The sequence below is a fragment of the Rutidosis leptorrhynchoides genome, chromosome 10 (assembly GCF_046630445.1).
Source record: "Rutidosis leptorrhynchoides isolate AG116_Rl617_1_P2 chromosome 10, CSIRO_AGI_Rlap_v1, whole genome shotgun sequence".
In the NCBI taxonomy this organism is placed as follows: Eukaryota; Viridiplantae; Streptophyta; class Magnoliopsida; order Asterales; family Asteraceae; genus Rutidosis; species Rutidosis leptorrhynchoides.
Genome location: NC_092342.1, coordinates 348038843 through 348053883, shown reverse-complemented (window position 1 = coordinate 348053883; position 15041 = coordinate 348038843). Strand labels below are relative to the sequence as shown.

At 29.1% G+C, this 15041-nt stretch overlaps 2 protein-coding genes across 2 annotated transcripts; one reads left to right on the top strand and one right to left on the bottom strand.

Moving 5' to 3' along the window:
* The first annotated feature begins 5348 nt into the window (after window positions 1-5348).
* On the top strand, window positions 5349-6161 carry LOC139871466 (uncharacterized). The gene has a single exon (XM_071859176.1). The coding sequence runs from the start codon at window positions 5349-5351 to the stop codon at window positions 6159-6161; it is 813 nt and encodes a 270-aa protein (XP_071715277.1).
* Window positions 6162-8899: 2738 nt separating this feature from the next.
* On the bottom strand, window positions 8900-9571 carry LOC139871465 (uncharacterized). The gene has a single exon (XM_071859175.1). The coding sequence runs from the start codon at window positions 9524-9526 to the stop codon at window positions 8900-8902; it is 627 nt and encodes a 208-aa protein (XP_071715276.1). The 5' UTR covers window positions 9527-9571.
* Between the last annotated feature and the right edge of the window lie 5470 nt (window positions 9572-15041).

Genomic DNA, 15041 nt, shown 5'->3' with positions numbered 1-15041 from the left:
AATGATTTTGGCTAACGGATGGTATTCTAATTACATAGAATATATATATATATATATATATATATATATATATATATATATATATATATATATATATATATATATATATATATATATATATATATATATATATATATATATATATATATATATATATATATATATATATATATATAGATAAAAAGATTTCGTAGATTACGGAGGACTTTGCGGGATATGCCAGGCAAAGTTTAAAGTAACAGATACGATAAGATATGATTTAGCAGATATGCTAAGATATGAATTTTTGTCTATACACTATTCATGTAATCAATGCAGCAAGACGTGTCTTAGACTAAAAATGATAAGCAGGTAATTTCCTGAGGATGATAAGTAGTTAATTTTCGACACAAAATGATAAGCAAAACTTTTGACATGCAGACACGGTCGAAGTCCAGACTCACTAATGCATCCTATCGACTTATCAGTTAGACACACTAATGCAGACCTGGTTCGCTAAGACCACCGCTCTGATACCAACTGAAAGGACCCGTTCATATACATTATAAACGATTCACAATAGTTGATTACATTGCGAGGTATTTGACCTCTATATGATACATTTTAAAAACATTGCATTCGTTTTTAAAAGACAAACTTTCTTTACATCGAAAATTGACAGGCATGCATACCATTTCATAATATCCACTATCCAACTATAAATTGATTTAATAATAATCTTTGATGAACTCAATGACTCGAATGCAACGTTCTTCGAAATATGCTATGAAAGACTCCAAGTAATATCTTTAAAATGAGCAAATGCACAGCGAAAGATTTCTTTAACACCTGAGAATAAACATGCTTTAAAGTGTCAACCAAAAGGTTGGCGAGTTCATTAGTTTATCATAATCATTTATTTCCATCATTTTAATAGACCACAAGAATTTCATTTCCAGTTCTCATAAATATACGTCTCATGCATAGAGACAAAAATAATCATTCATATGGTGAACACCTGGTAACCGACATTAACTAGATACATATAAGAATATCCCCTATCATTCCGGGATCCTCCTTCGGACATGATATAAATTTCGAAGTACTAAAACATCCGGTACTTTGGATGGGGTTTGTTAGGCCCAATAGATCTATCTTTAGGATTCGCGTCAATTAGGGTGTCTGTTCCCTAATTCTTAGATTACCAGACTTTAATAAAAAGGGGCATATTCGATTTCGATAATTCAACCATAGAATGTAGTTTCAATTACTTGTGTCTATTTCGTCAAACATTTATAAAAGCGCATGTATTCTCAGTCCCAAAAATATAAAGGGTAAAAAGGCAAATGAAACTCACCATACTGTTATTCGTAGTAAAAATACATATAACGTCATTGAACAAGTGCAAGGTTGGCCTCGGATTCACGAACCTAAATTAATTATATATATTTATGTGTTAGTCAATATTTGTCTAATAAATTAGGTCAAGTCATAGTGTACCACAATCCTAATGCTCGAGACTAATATGCAAAAGTCAACAAAAGTAAATTTGACTCAAAATAATTTCCAAAAATCTATACATGATTAATATATAGTTTAAATATCGTCATTTTATATTTTTAAATATTTTTAAAAGATTTATTAGAGTAAATAATATAATTTATTTATTAATAAATAAAATTTAATATTAAATTTATATAATAAAATATACTTTTATATATATTAAGTAATAAAATTTATAGGGTTCATTTAATATCATAAAGATAATATGATAGGTATTATTAAAGTAAGTTATTACACGTAGTAAAATATGTTTGTATCACATATTTATTTGATAAAATAATATCTATAATGATAGTAAGTAAAAGTTGTATTATTTTGTAATAATAATTATTATTATAAAAATATCAATATTTATAATTAATAAGATGACATTATGATAAAACGATAATTCTAATTATGATAACTTTAATATTTACGATAATTTTTAATATTATCTTTAAAATAATAATTCTATTTAAAATAATAATAATAATGATATTTTATAGTAACAATGACATTTCTATTAAAATGATAATCTTTGTTAAAATGATAGTTTTAATACTAACGATACTTTTAATAATAATAGTAATGATAAAAATAATAAGAACGATAATTTTATCTAAATCAATATCTTATAATATTTTAATTTCATCATGATACTCTTACTCATTATTTCCTAATCGTTTCGTTTAATAGCTTTTAATCGTCTTTTATATCGTGTTCATAATAATGATAATAATAGTAATCAAAATAATTAGGTGTTAGAAATATTTGTTTTAATTACACTAATATTAATAATGATAGTTACTATAACATTATTAATGATAATACTAATAATTATCTTAATGATAATATAGTAATAATAATAATAATAATAACAATAACAATAACCATTTTTAAATAATGATATATATATTAATAATGATAATAATAATAATAATACTAATAATAATAATAATAATAATTGGATAATAATAATAATACTAATTATAACTTTAACGATAATAACGATAGTAATAATAAAAAAAATAACAATTTTTAATGATAAATCCCTTTTATTGATAAAGATAATAATAATGATAATAATAAGATAAAACTAGAACGACGATAAAAACGACGATAATAATAATCATTTTTAATAAAAATATCGAAAATTCAATTGATTATAACTTCTAATCCGTTCATCGAAACCATTCGATATCTAAAGGAAAAGTTCTTAATTTTTCGCTAGTTTTCCAAGGACATGCATATCTTATACCTTATCTCAACCGCAAGTGTAACTAATTCAAGATTCAACCTAACCTGTCTAAGGGCAATATCAAAAGTACAAGCATGCATAATCCTAAATACTCGAGCACTAGTCAGGGATACACTATTAGTATGAAAAAGTTAAATTATGAGTACTCACGTATCAATATTGAGATTCAATATTGCAGAAAAGGTACATAGACGCAACGGAAATAATAAACACTATATTGACCTCACGAGCATACCCATGAACCATACTCAATCACCTCCAAAGCTATAACCCATAATTTCCTTAATCCTATCCTACTCGAAAAACAATTTTGAAATCACTCGGACAGCACTCCGTCGTAATATTTTATGTATACTAATAATATCTTGAAATAATACGGAGTAAATATATATATGTAAATCGATTGAGAGAGTTTAGAGAAAAATATTTTCAAGTTTCTATGAAATAATGAAACCTATTGAATTCTATTTATAATAGATTTTTGAATTATTAAAGTGAATTATTAAAGTATGAATTATTAAAGTGAATTATTAAAGTATGAATTATTATAGTGAATTATTAAAGTATAAATTATTAAAGTGAATTATTAAAGTATGAATTATTAAAGTGAATTATTAAAGTTAAAGTAAAGTAACAATAAAGTAAAGGTAAAGTTTAAGTATAGTAAAAGTATAAAACTATGTACGTATAATACGCGTATAAATATATATAATATTAATTTAAATTGTTATATATATTTAATAAAATAAAATATAAATATCGTTATCTTTATCTTTATCATACTAGTTAAGTAATGAGTTGTCAAATGTGGTTCTAGATATTTATAAAAGTTATATACGTTTTAATAATAAAGTTCTTTTTAAACTGAAAACGTTTTTGTACGTTTGAAACTAAATAGATCAATCGAGTCTTTATAAGATTCAATCTTCCACTATCCTTTGTCTAGTTCTCAATGATTGACAATTTGTTCTTATTTATAAATCACTTTACCATTTTTTGAATATTGTTAAAATGGAAAGATTTCTCAAATCAACGTGGGCCTTTCAACAGAGACTTGTAATCATAATTCAATATATCTGATAATTCAATCATTTGATCTTATCTTCTAATTCCATTGATAAACATTTTGAAATAGATACAATCATATAAAGTATTTAATCTAATATTTTGTTTACGTTTCAAGTTATAATATATATACACATATACATATATAATCATATTCGTTTAATGGTTCGTGAATCGTTGGAACTTGGTCGAGGTTGAATGAATGTATGAACATAGTTTAAAATTCTTGAAATTTAACTTAACAAATATTGCTTATCGTGTCGGAAACATATAAAGATTAAAGTTTAAATTTGGTTGGAAATTTCCGGGTTGTCACAGACGAGCCCTCATTCGAATGGTTCGCTACAGTTGGCGGATGAAATATATTTTCGGGTATAGTGTAGGTTCTAACACTATGATAACGGGGTTCGTATACAGTTAAGTCTTAATAATTGGGTGCTCCACAAACGTACAACATCTTTGGAATGCAAACGATTTGGATAATCAACTTCATACAAAATCTTGTGGTTTAAAAACAACGTTTACAAATACACCTATGATTTCACCAACGTTTTTCGTTGACAGTTTTCTATATGTTTCTCAGGTTCATACTTGGCTACTTGATACATACTTCCGCACACTTTAATTACTTGCTTGGGGTTAGCATACATGCATACGCTAGTGATAGCACCTTTGGATTCAAACTTAATGTTTACATGCATACGCTATTGATAGCATTCGTGATTTTTAACTTATATTATGTCGCAAGTTATTTCATTTATACTTTACAAATTCTGTAAACTTAACCGTTTGGTAACTTAAAACTTTGCAAGTCATACACGTTTCAAATGAATGCGACATAATTTTGGTCAAACGCGTCTCATTTAGGGACTATGACCACGTAACGGTACCTAAGTTGACGGCGCCGTCAATGGCGATTTTGTCGGGTCGTCACATGTGGTATCAGAGTGTTGGTTGTAGGGATCTAGGATATGCATTACTGTGTCTGACATGATCGTTAGGACGCATTAGTGAGTCTAGACTACAACCTGATAGTTAGCCATTGCATTCTGACATACATTTGCTATAGATAGCACTTACTTGACTACTTGTGCATTAATACCTGAAACTTTCTACGGTGAACTTCTTAATTGTACCTAAACCTCGTTAGGTACAATTGGGGTTGGTACAATTGGAAAACCATTCTTGCTTCTTATGAACGGGGCGGGTTAAATATCGGGTTGTTAAAGGCTAAAAATCTAGCCTTATTGGGGAAATTGTGGTGGCGTTTTCGGGTGGATAACAATTCTTTTTGGGTCAATATTATCAAAAGTATATATGGTAGGGACGGGGGGTTGGGTCATTCGAATGAGAACCTGACTTTTAGAAAAGGATCGGTTGGGTCATTCGAATGCTATTCAAATACCTGACGAAACACAACATCATCTTTGAAAACTCCTTCTTAAAAATAGTATGTAATGGGTACAACACATCGTTTTGGAAGGAGATTTGGCATAACAATCACATGTTGCAAGAGAAATTTGGTAGGATTTTCAGGTTAGATGCACAAGAAGACGCTCTCTTCTCCGAACGTTTGATTCAAGATGGCACTTCGTGGAATTTCAACTGGAATTGGAAACATACTCCAAGGGGCAGATCAGCAGCTGAAGTTCTCAAGCTTGAAGATTATCTCAGGAACTTTGTCTACTCTATTGGCGAGTCAGATAGATGGGAATGGGTGATGCATAACAGAAGGTTTTTCACAACTCAAGCATTCACTGAAATTTTGAATAAACATATGCTAAATCATATGGCTGAGAGGACTGCTACATTATGCAATAGTTATCTTCCGCTAAAAGTGGGAATTTTTATTTGGAGAACGAAAATGAGAAGGTTGCCGGTACGAGTGGATTTGGACAAGCGAGGCATTGATCTGGACTATGTTCGTTGTCCGGTTTGTAACACAGATTTGGAATCTGGGGACCATGTGATGCTCTCGTGTCAATTCGCAAAAGAATTATGGGATAGGGTCTTTCGTTGGTGGAACTCAAGCAATCACAATTATTCGAGTTTGGATGACATGTTTAAAGGCAAAAGAATATCTGGGAGCTTGGTGGTTGACTGTAAATTGTGTCAAGCAGTGGAATGGGTTTGCAGGTACATCATATGGAACAACCACAATTCTAAGGTATTCGGTAAGAAGTGTTGGAGCGTTCCTTTAGCTCTCGCTGAGATCCAAGTCAAATCCTTCCAATGGATTTCCAATCGCTCAAATCGGCTTTCTTTAGACTGTAACAAGTGGATTACAACTCCTCATGCTTATGATGATCACGGCTAATCAAGTTGTTTAATTATCGAGTCTATTATTGTCGTGTTTGTCGAGTCTTTAGTTGTATCTGATAGTCCTTGTCGCTGTATGTTGTTGAGCATTGTCTAATTTCAATGAATTTGTTTTGCTGCCTTCCACAAAAAAAATATATAAGATAAAATGGATTTACTTACAAAAGTAGTTAAATGATTATTTTAAAAGACGTTGAATTATTATTACAAATGTTATTATTTTAAAGAACTTTTATATTCAATTGAATAATGACCACACAATAACAATTTGTAGTCAATTTGAAAATTTGTCCCTCCTTATGCAACACACAATTCATGTATTCACATAGGATTCTGTTTACCACAAATTTTGTCCAAGATCAATGGTGACTCACATTCATTATATTTTCGTTAACTAATGTCTTAATTAGCACTTAGGGTTAACAAAATAAAATAAAAATAAAACCGAGTTAAACCTATTTACAAGCGATATAGGTTAACAAAATAAATATGTCTTAACTAGTACGGGTGAAATATTTTACCGAAAACATATTGTTTTGTACAATGATAATCAATTAAATACACATAATGTAGATGTTTAAAATGATTGCACAAAAAAATAATTGCTAAACAAAGGTGTGTAATAATCGCCATGTTGTTTATATATGTTAACATCATCTAATAGAGTTTTAGTTAAAAATTTTGAAATTACAAATTAAATTAATTAAATTTAAGAATTAAACACTTACAAAAACTAAAAATGGCGTTCAAAATGTAATTTCAAAAAAATAGAATAAGAAAAATGATCAATATAGAGTGATGCTACAATTCGATACGATATGAAAAATTGTGTTTTAAAGCGTCAAACAACACTCTTTCCTTCCATCAATGTTATGTTAATATTGTATTGTAGTTTTGTAGCATATTAATGATCATTAGTTATAAATGAATATAAAGATATCTAGATATAAGAAAATAAATCCTTATAATAGAGATAGCCAAAGAGCTGATAAAAGAGTATTATTCTATTTTATTCCTGAAACATGAGGTTTGTTATATATTAGATCATTTGTCATAGAATTATCACTATGAATTTTGAGATACTTTTTGAGTTAGCTTGCTAAAAATGGTTTTTGATTAGAATTAGAAGAATAACATTTATTCAAAGAATGACATTATAATAGAACAATATTTGATCTTATAATGTGAATTATGGTAAGTATATGGAGCCTTCTTTACCGAACGATAAAAGAAAAATCAGTTATCCACTCAAAAGATTAAATTGTCTTCTTTTCTTTTATTTGAAAGCAGATAGACTGCTTTTAGAAAACCTCCGGTAAATAAATTAACATAATATAATAACATTGTATGTAATGTTGTGATGGTATTATCTCTCTAATAAATCTGGGTTTTTGAAAAATAAAAAACTAAAATGGTGAAACGACTCTTTTGGTCAAGATGAATAATAGATTTGGGCATTTCTTATACTATAATATGTATGTATGTATTTATGTATTGTATGTGTCTGTCAGGGCTGTCTCTTTAATTTTGACGGCCATGTTCGTAAACAAAAATAGGCCCTTAAAAAATTAAATCTTTCAGTAATTATAAATTAATTTTTTAAATTCATGATTTGGGAACTAACTACAAATTAAAATTTTTATCTCAATGATATTGTTTCACGTTATATATTAATGACTAGTGAAATGACCCGTGGAATCACGAGTTTGTTTAAACGAAACAGTTTAATGATATGTTTTAGGTATTAAGTGAACGTAAATGCTAAAGTTATTTAGTTTAATGACCCGTGGAACCACAGAATCCGACTAAGAAACTCGTCAGCTAAACATTTCATCAAACACCTAAAATGCATATTAAACAATCCACATCCAATAATAAGAGATAATATTGGTTGTCATTTTATTTTAAAAGTGTAAATTAAAATATAAATTTAGAATTGGTTTCGTTGTGCCTAGCTTTTATACTCTCTCGTACTCAATTCAAAATAATTTATTAAAATAATTCAAAATTATTTAACTTTAATAATTAAAATAATTATTAATAAAATTTAATAATAATAATCAATTAATAAGATTTAATTTTAATTCAAATTTTTTTAGATTAATGACATCATCAACTATGCTTAAATTTTTTTCTTTTTCTTTTTGATTTTTTCTTAATAAATAAATTAACCTAATAATGACATCATCATTATAGGATTTTAATACAAACTATAGATAGATTTCTTAACAAATAAATTAATCTAATAATGACATCATCATTATAGGATTTTAATACAAACTATAGATAGATGGGTTTGGCTAAGTAGTGCCTTAAGAAAATAAGATAAGGAATAGTAAATACACTTAAAATTTCCATTTATAACTTAAAGTTTACTTATTAAACTCATGCATTACTATTTATACGAAATATTAATTACTGGTACAATTTATATTAATTTTGAAAAAATTGTAGTATCTTGATTGTGTTTATTATGTGCCCTTAGTATTTCCCATTTTGTTTATACATGAGTCTATAGCTGAACATCGTCTAATAAACCATAATTTTCTTGATTTCATTATTTACATAGCACACTATCTAGTTAAGAAATACAAACAATAAATCCCCTTTTTAGATGACACGCCACATTTTCTAAAAGTGGTCAAACAAATCAAAACCATATGAGCAAAAAAGTCATATCAAATCCCAATACACAGTAGATTAATTATCTCAAACGGAAAAACATTATGCTTTATGCTAATCAATAATTACATCACCTTTTAATTTAAACGAATCATTTTTTACAAGTGAATTATCAACACCAGAAAGATTGAATGTCCTTGAATACAAATCCACAAAAAAGTTGTCCATAATATCACGATAAACCGGACACGTTAATCTTGCATAGTAATGAAGAACCTCTTCGATATCAAGAACAAGATCAAGGTCGTTATATCCATCCATCATCTCCAACTCTTTTAATTTTCTAGTAACCAAACACATTGATGATTCCACTTGATGATCATGATCATCTTTCTCATATTTTTCAGAATATTTCTTCTTGTTATCTTGTTTCGTGCCATCAACTTGATTTTGATTGATGATCAAGTTTGGTTCTTTATGATTCATGATACTACTTGTTTGATCTTGGCTAATTTCGGCCGCATTTGTATGGTTGTTGGTTGTTTTTTCCGATACTTTATAGTGGCGGTTGGAGTGGTTTGTGTGTGGTATAACGCCACTACGGGTGCCGGAGCATGAAAAGGGGTTACATGGTGGTGTTTTGTGTAGCCTTTGGTAGCCTCTTGGAAAATAAGATTTGAAGTTTTCTATGGTATTTTTGAAGAACCTTTTGGTATTGGAGTAAGTAATTCTTAGAAGCATTTTTACAAGATTTTATTTTTTTTGTGTGCTTAACAAAAAATGGATTGAGAGATAGAAGTGAAAGTGGGTTGTGGTTTAACCGTTTAGGTACGAAGTGGAAATATGTTTAGAAGTTTAAATAAGGATGGAGATTAGAGAGTGATTGGGTTATGTTAGAGGTAATGGAAAGTGATAATCTTATCTATCCACCTTTTACTCATAGTGGGCGGATGGTTTTTGCACATTTTTATTGTTTTTTTTTTATCGGATCAGTCTTGTAAATCTTCTTATTTCTTCCTGAGATCTCTCGAAAATTTCGTTTTTAAAAAAGGTAATCGAGACGAGAGGTCCATCTCCCGAGATTTCTGGGTCAGTGGAGTCAAACTTGGTCAAAGCCACGATTTCTCAAATTGTTTTTGCTCATTTCTCGAATTTCTCGTAAAATCTCGTAATTTGTCACTCATTTCTCGATTTTTTTTTTTGTAAATCTCGTAATAATGTATATAAATATACATATATTTATTTATATATATAAATTTATACTAAAAACATTAAAAAGTAGTCAACGTCCGAGATTTTCCCAAGATTTTTTCGAGAAGCCGGGATCTCCTAAAAATGTCCAAACGAGATCTCCCCGAGATCCGAGTTCTCCACAACCATTTGGAAATTAAAGCCAATTTTTTGGTTGAAGAAATCCAATATTTAAACCCCGGATCCATATAGAAGAAGTAATTTCCCATTTATCCGAATCCACTTTGGAGAACTCACGCGACCCACCCATAAAAATTTACGTCTTAAACTCTCAAGAACTTTTAACACACACGAAGAAGCACGATAGAGCGAGAAAAAAATACAAAGAAAAACTATTGAGAACTGACTTGACTAAGGTTAACCATTCGGTCCCCGTGCCTTTGAGAACTGACTTGACTAAGGTTAAAACCATTCGGACCCAGTGCCTTTGAACTTCCACAATCCTTAATCGCTTCCCAGGCAACTGCTTCGCTAAAAGGAGATTCGAGATGATTAGCAACATCTGAGACAGTTTATTTATGGTCAGATTTTCAATTACTAGGTTGTTGCTATCTTCCTCATTAAACCGCCTCTTGACGAAATCAAAAATCTCCGATTTTATAAACTCCGAGTTTTCATCCCATTCACCATTAATGGTAAGCCCTTAGATATTGTTTTTTGCTTGTCTTCTTCTTATTATGGAGTGAAAAAATGATCTACCTTGCTAACTTAATTCTATCATCGCTTAATCACATGAATTTCCTTCCTCCAAGAAAAAATCTGTCAATCTAGATTTATCAATAAAGTTATTAAAGGTTTCAGCTCTATGCACATGAAACACATAGTTAAATATTTCAGACAGATCCTGAACTTCGTTAAAATCTCTGCAAAGAACCCACTATGTGTCTTCGCTAGTAATCAGACTTTCAAGTTTAGACCACATCTTGATTTTATCTCTATCATTGTGAGGTCCATAAGCATTCACGATGTTGGACTCTTGATTCGAACCAATCCACTTCCCTTTTATTGCCACGTAAAATTTTTCTATAATTTTATCAACCACTTTGAAGTAACTGTTATCTCAGATAAGTAACATACCCCAAATTTCCCTGCCATCTGTTTTTGGATATACCTGAATTGACTACAACAGTACAACTCCCACGATAATTCCACCCAATTCGATTCAACAAAATGACACTTTGTTTTCTGAAACACAACAATGTTGGGTCTTTCTGACCTACACAAGCTCCTTAGCACTTACTACGTATTATTTTATTATCATGTGAACATAATATTCAGGACACAATTTTTACGGTCATGCTAAAAACATAAAAAGTGACATGTACCACTACCACGTCCCTTTTTAGGGATGAATTTATTAGCTTTCACTTTTTGATGATGGAGTTGGTGCGTCCCCCCTCTTTAGGGATAAATTTTGGAGCGGTTGTTTGTTAAAGTTTACTTTATCGATCAAGGTAGCATTTGAAAATTTGTTCTTTTGCTAAAAATATCATACGTATCATGTATAGTATAATAATAATAATTGCACAGTATTTCTTTTATCTATATCTGTGATTGTTCTATGGGACTTCAAAATTACGCGATGTTGTATAGAATACGTGTTGCATATGTTAACCTACTATGAAACATAATTAAAAACAAATAGAATATAGACAAAAAATTATGTTTTCGGATGATTAGGTGAAGACAAATTGGCATCTTGGAATAATTAGAATAATTTTGGCAAATAATAATAATAATATAATAATAATAATAATAGTAAGAATAATATTTTTTTATGATCCACAAAAGTTAGGAGGAACACGCGTTGAATGAATCGGCTACAACGTTTGTCTGATGGTGAATGGTGAGCCGGATCTACATATTTTACCAAAGTTAATATTAGTATTAAATAAATTAAAATCGCCAAAGTATGACATGATAAAATTAAAAGAAATTGATCGTTTGTATTGATAACTTTGATTATTTGATACATATTGAATTAGTTTGTATGCTTACAAGAGATTGGTGTTTTATACACAAAGTATCCTAACAGTTATTTCTTAATATGGGATGGCTCCGATACTACTTTGGAACCCCATGTACAAATGATGAAATCTGCTGAATTGTTGCTGCACTTTGACCCGTTGTATTGGCTGCTAGTTGATCTTGTGACATGTCTAAAAGGGAAATGATGAACTTAGCTTTCTGATCCCCAAAAGTTAAATTACCAAAATAGGTAATTTGACTTCTTTGTTTTGTTCATGTTGTTAGAACCCCGAGAGAGGAGTAATACGAGTTTCCCTAGCCTTATGGAGGATCCTTTATACGAGGCTATATAAAGGATCTAAGGCTCCCTAGATTAGCTAAGTTTAGCCACTGTTATGTAGAGATTTCAAGAGAGCCGTGGAAGTCAATCTTGACCGATTGACTTTCTCTCTCAATCTTAATGGTTATTCTTCACATTCATGGTATTCATGAGATCTAGGATCCTACAATTGGTATTAGAGCTTAGGCCTTCATCACATGAAGGAGATCTTTATGAATATTCATGAATGTTTTCCCTCCACCTTCAAACCTTCAAACACAAACACATATATCTTCAACCAACCTTCAACCAAATCTTCAAACCTTCATCATCTTCATCATGAAGATATGAAGATCTTCGAAATTTTTTCGAAAAATTTTCAAAAAATTTTTCGATACCGAATCTCACCAAAACACAAACACAACAAAATGAGATTCATTCGTTACCGAATCTCATTTACCGAATCTAAACCGAAATTTATCCAAATCACTTTTCAAATTACACCGACACTTATTCATATCAATTTATCCATAACATAATTTCAAAATAACAAATCAAGCTTCTCATTCATATTTCATATTTTTGCTACATTACTCGTACTAGTTTCTCATTCATCATCAAGCTTAAAATTCAACTTCAGCAATTATTGATGATTGACACTATTCAAGCTCAGAAACATGATCTATATGCAAATCCTAGTCTTCGATGATTAACAATTCCAGTTTACAACAACAAATTCGAAGGAATTGATCTCGTGTTCTTCACTTCAACAAAAACGAACATGATTTGAGCTCTGGATCGTTTCGGAACGAAATCGAGCAAAGTATAAGTGCAGAGTTGTTTATTTTCATCTCGTGAAAGTGTATGAAGAATCTCAGATCTCAATTCGAAGTATCAATGTGACGACCCGGAAATTTCCGACCAAATTTAAACCTAACCTTTATATGTTTCCGACACGATAAGCAGAATTTGTAATGTTGAATCTCAAAAAGTTTGGAACTACATTCATGTAATCAATTACCCTTTGACCGTGTTTGACGATTCACGAACAATTATGTGTATATAGATATGTATATATAATATATAATAACTGAAAACATTAACAAAGTATTTGATATATATGATACTTTACATGAACGTATTTGTTTCGATATATTTATCGACAGATTTAAGAGATAATATCAAATGATTGAATTATCAGATACATGATGATATGATTATGGGCCAATGTTATGAGGTCCACTGTGATTTAAGAAATCTATTCTTTTTGACAATATTCGGAAAATGGTAAAGTGATCTATAAGTAAGAATGTGGAGTGTAAATAACTTAGATGTTGAATATCGACAAGTTAAGTAACTCGACATTTTTCATTAAGATGATTTCATACGTTTATTAAACCTTTGGACTTTATCCCATGCTTCACCAACAGACTGTAATTTAAAAACTTGAAACCTATTATGAATATATATAATTCTACTTTTCTAAAATGTTTTATGATATAACGATTTAAATTAATATTAAATATATTTATACGCGTATTATACGTACATAGTTTTATACTTTTACTATACTTTAACTTTACCTTTACTTTACTTTTACTTTACTTTTACTTTACTTTAACTTTAATAATTCACTTTAATAATTCACTTTAATAATTCATACTTTAATAATTCACTTTAATAATTCATACTTTAATAATTCACTTTAATAATTCAAAAATCTATTATAAATAGAATTCAATAGGTTTCATTATTTCATAGAAACTTGAAAATATATTTCTCTAAACTCTCTCAATCGAATTACATATATATATTTACTTAGTATTATTTCAAGATATTATTAATATACATAAAATACTACGACGGAGTTATATTCAGACGATTTCAAAATAAGTTTTCAAACGGGATAGAGCTAAGAAAATTATGGGTTATAGCTATGGAGGTTATGGGTATTGTTCGAGGGTATTGCTCGTGAGGTCAACCTAACGTTTATCATTTTCGTTGCGTCTACGTACTTTCCTGCAATATTGAATCACAATATTGATACGTGAGCATTCATATCTTATTTTTTTTTTTATTCATAGTGTATCCTTGACTAGTGCTCGAGTATATATGATTATGCATGTTTGTATGCTTAGTTTCGTCGTTAAATAGTTTATGATAAATCACGAATTTGATACATATGCTACTGAGATAAGGTATATGATATGCATGTCGTTAAAAAGCTAAAGAAAAATTAATAACTTTTCATTTAGAAATCGTGTGGGTTCGATGAACGGATTAAAAGATATGGCCAACTGAATTATTATTAATTTTAATAATATTATTAAAACTATTATTATAATTGTTATCAGTTGATGTTATTACTAAAATTATCTTTATTACTAAAAATTAATATTTTTATTGAAACTATCATTTTATTATTTGTATCATTATTATTATTATCAATATTATTTAATCAAATAAATATGCGTACAAAGATATTTTTACCACACGTAATATAATTACATTAATAATACATACCACTATATTTTTATGATATCAAGTGAATTTTATAAATTTTATTACTTGAGATATATAAAAGTATATTTTTATCATATATGAATTTAAATATAAATTTTTATTTATTAATAAATGACTTGCATTATTTAGTATAATAAGATCTGATAAATATATTTAAATATATAAAACGACTATATATAAGTTATATAATAAACA

What these genes read in the sequence shown, in the direction of transcription:
- LOC139871466 (XM_071859176.1), top strand. Translation starts at nt 5,349, where the DNA reads ATGTTGCAAGAGAAATTTGGTAGGATTTTCAGGTTAGATGCACAAGAA.
- LOC139871465 (XM_071859175.1), bottom strand. Translation starts at nt 9,526, where the DNA reads ATGCTTCTAAGAATTACTTACTCCAATACCAAAAGGTTCTTCAAAAAT.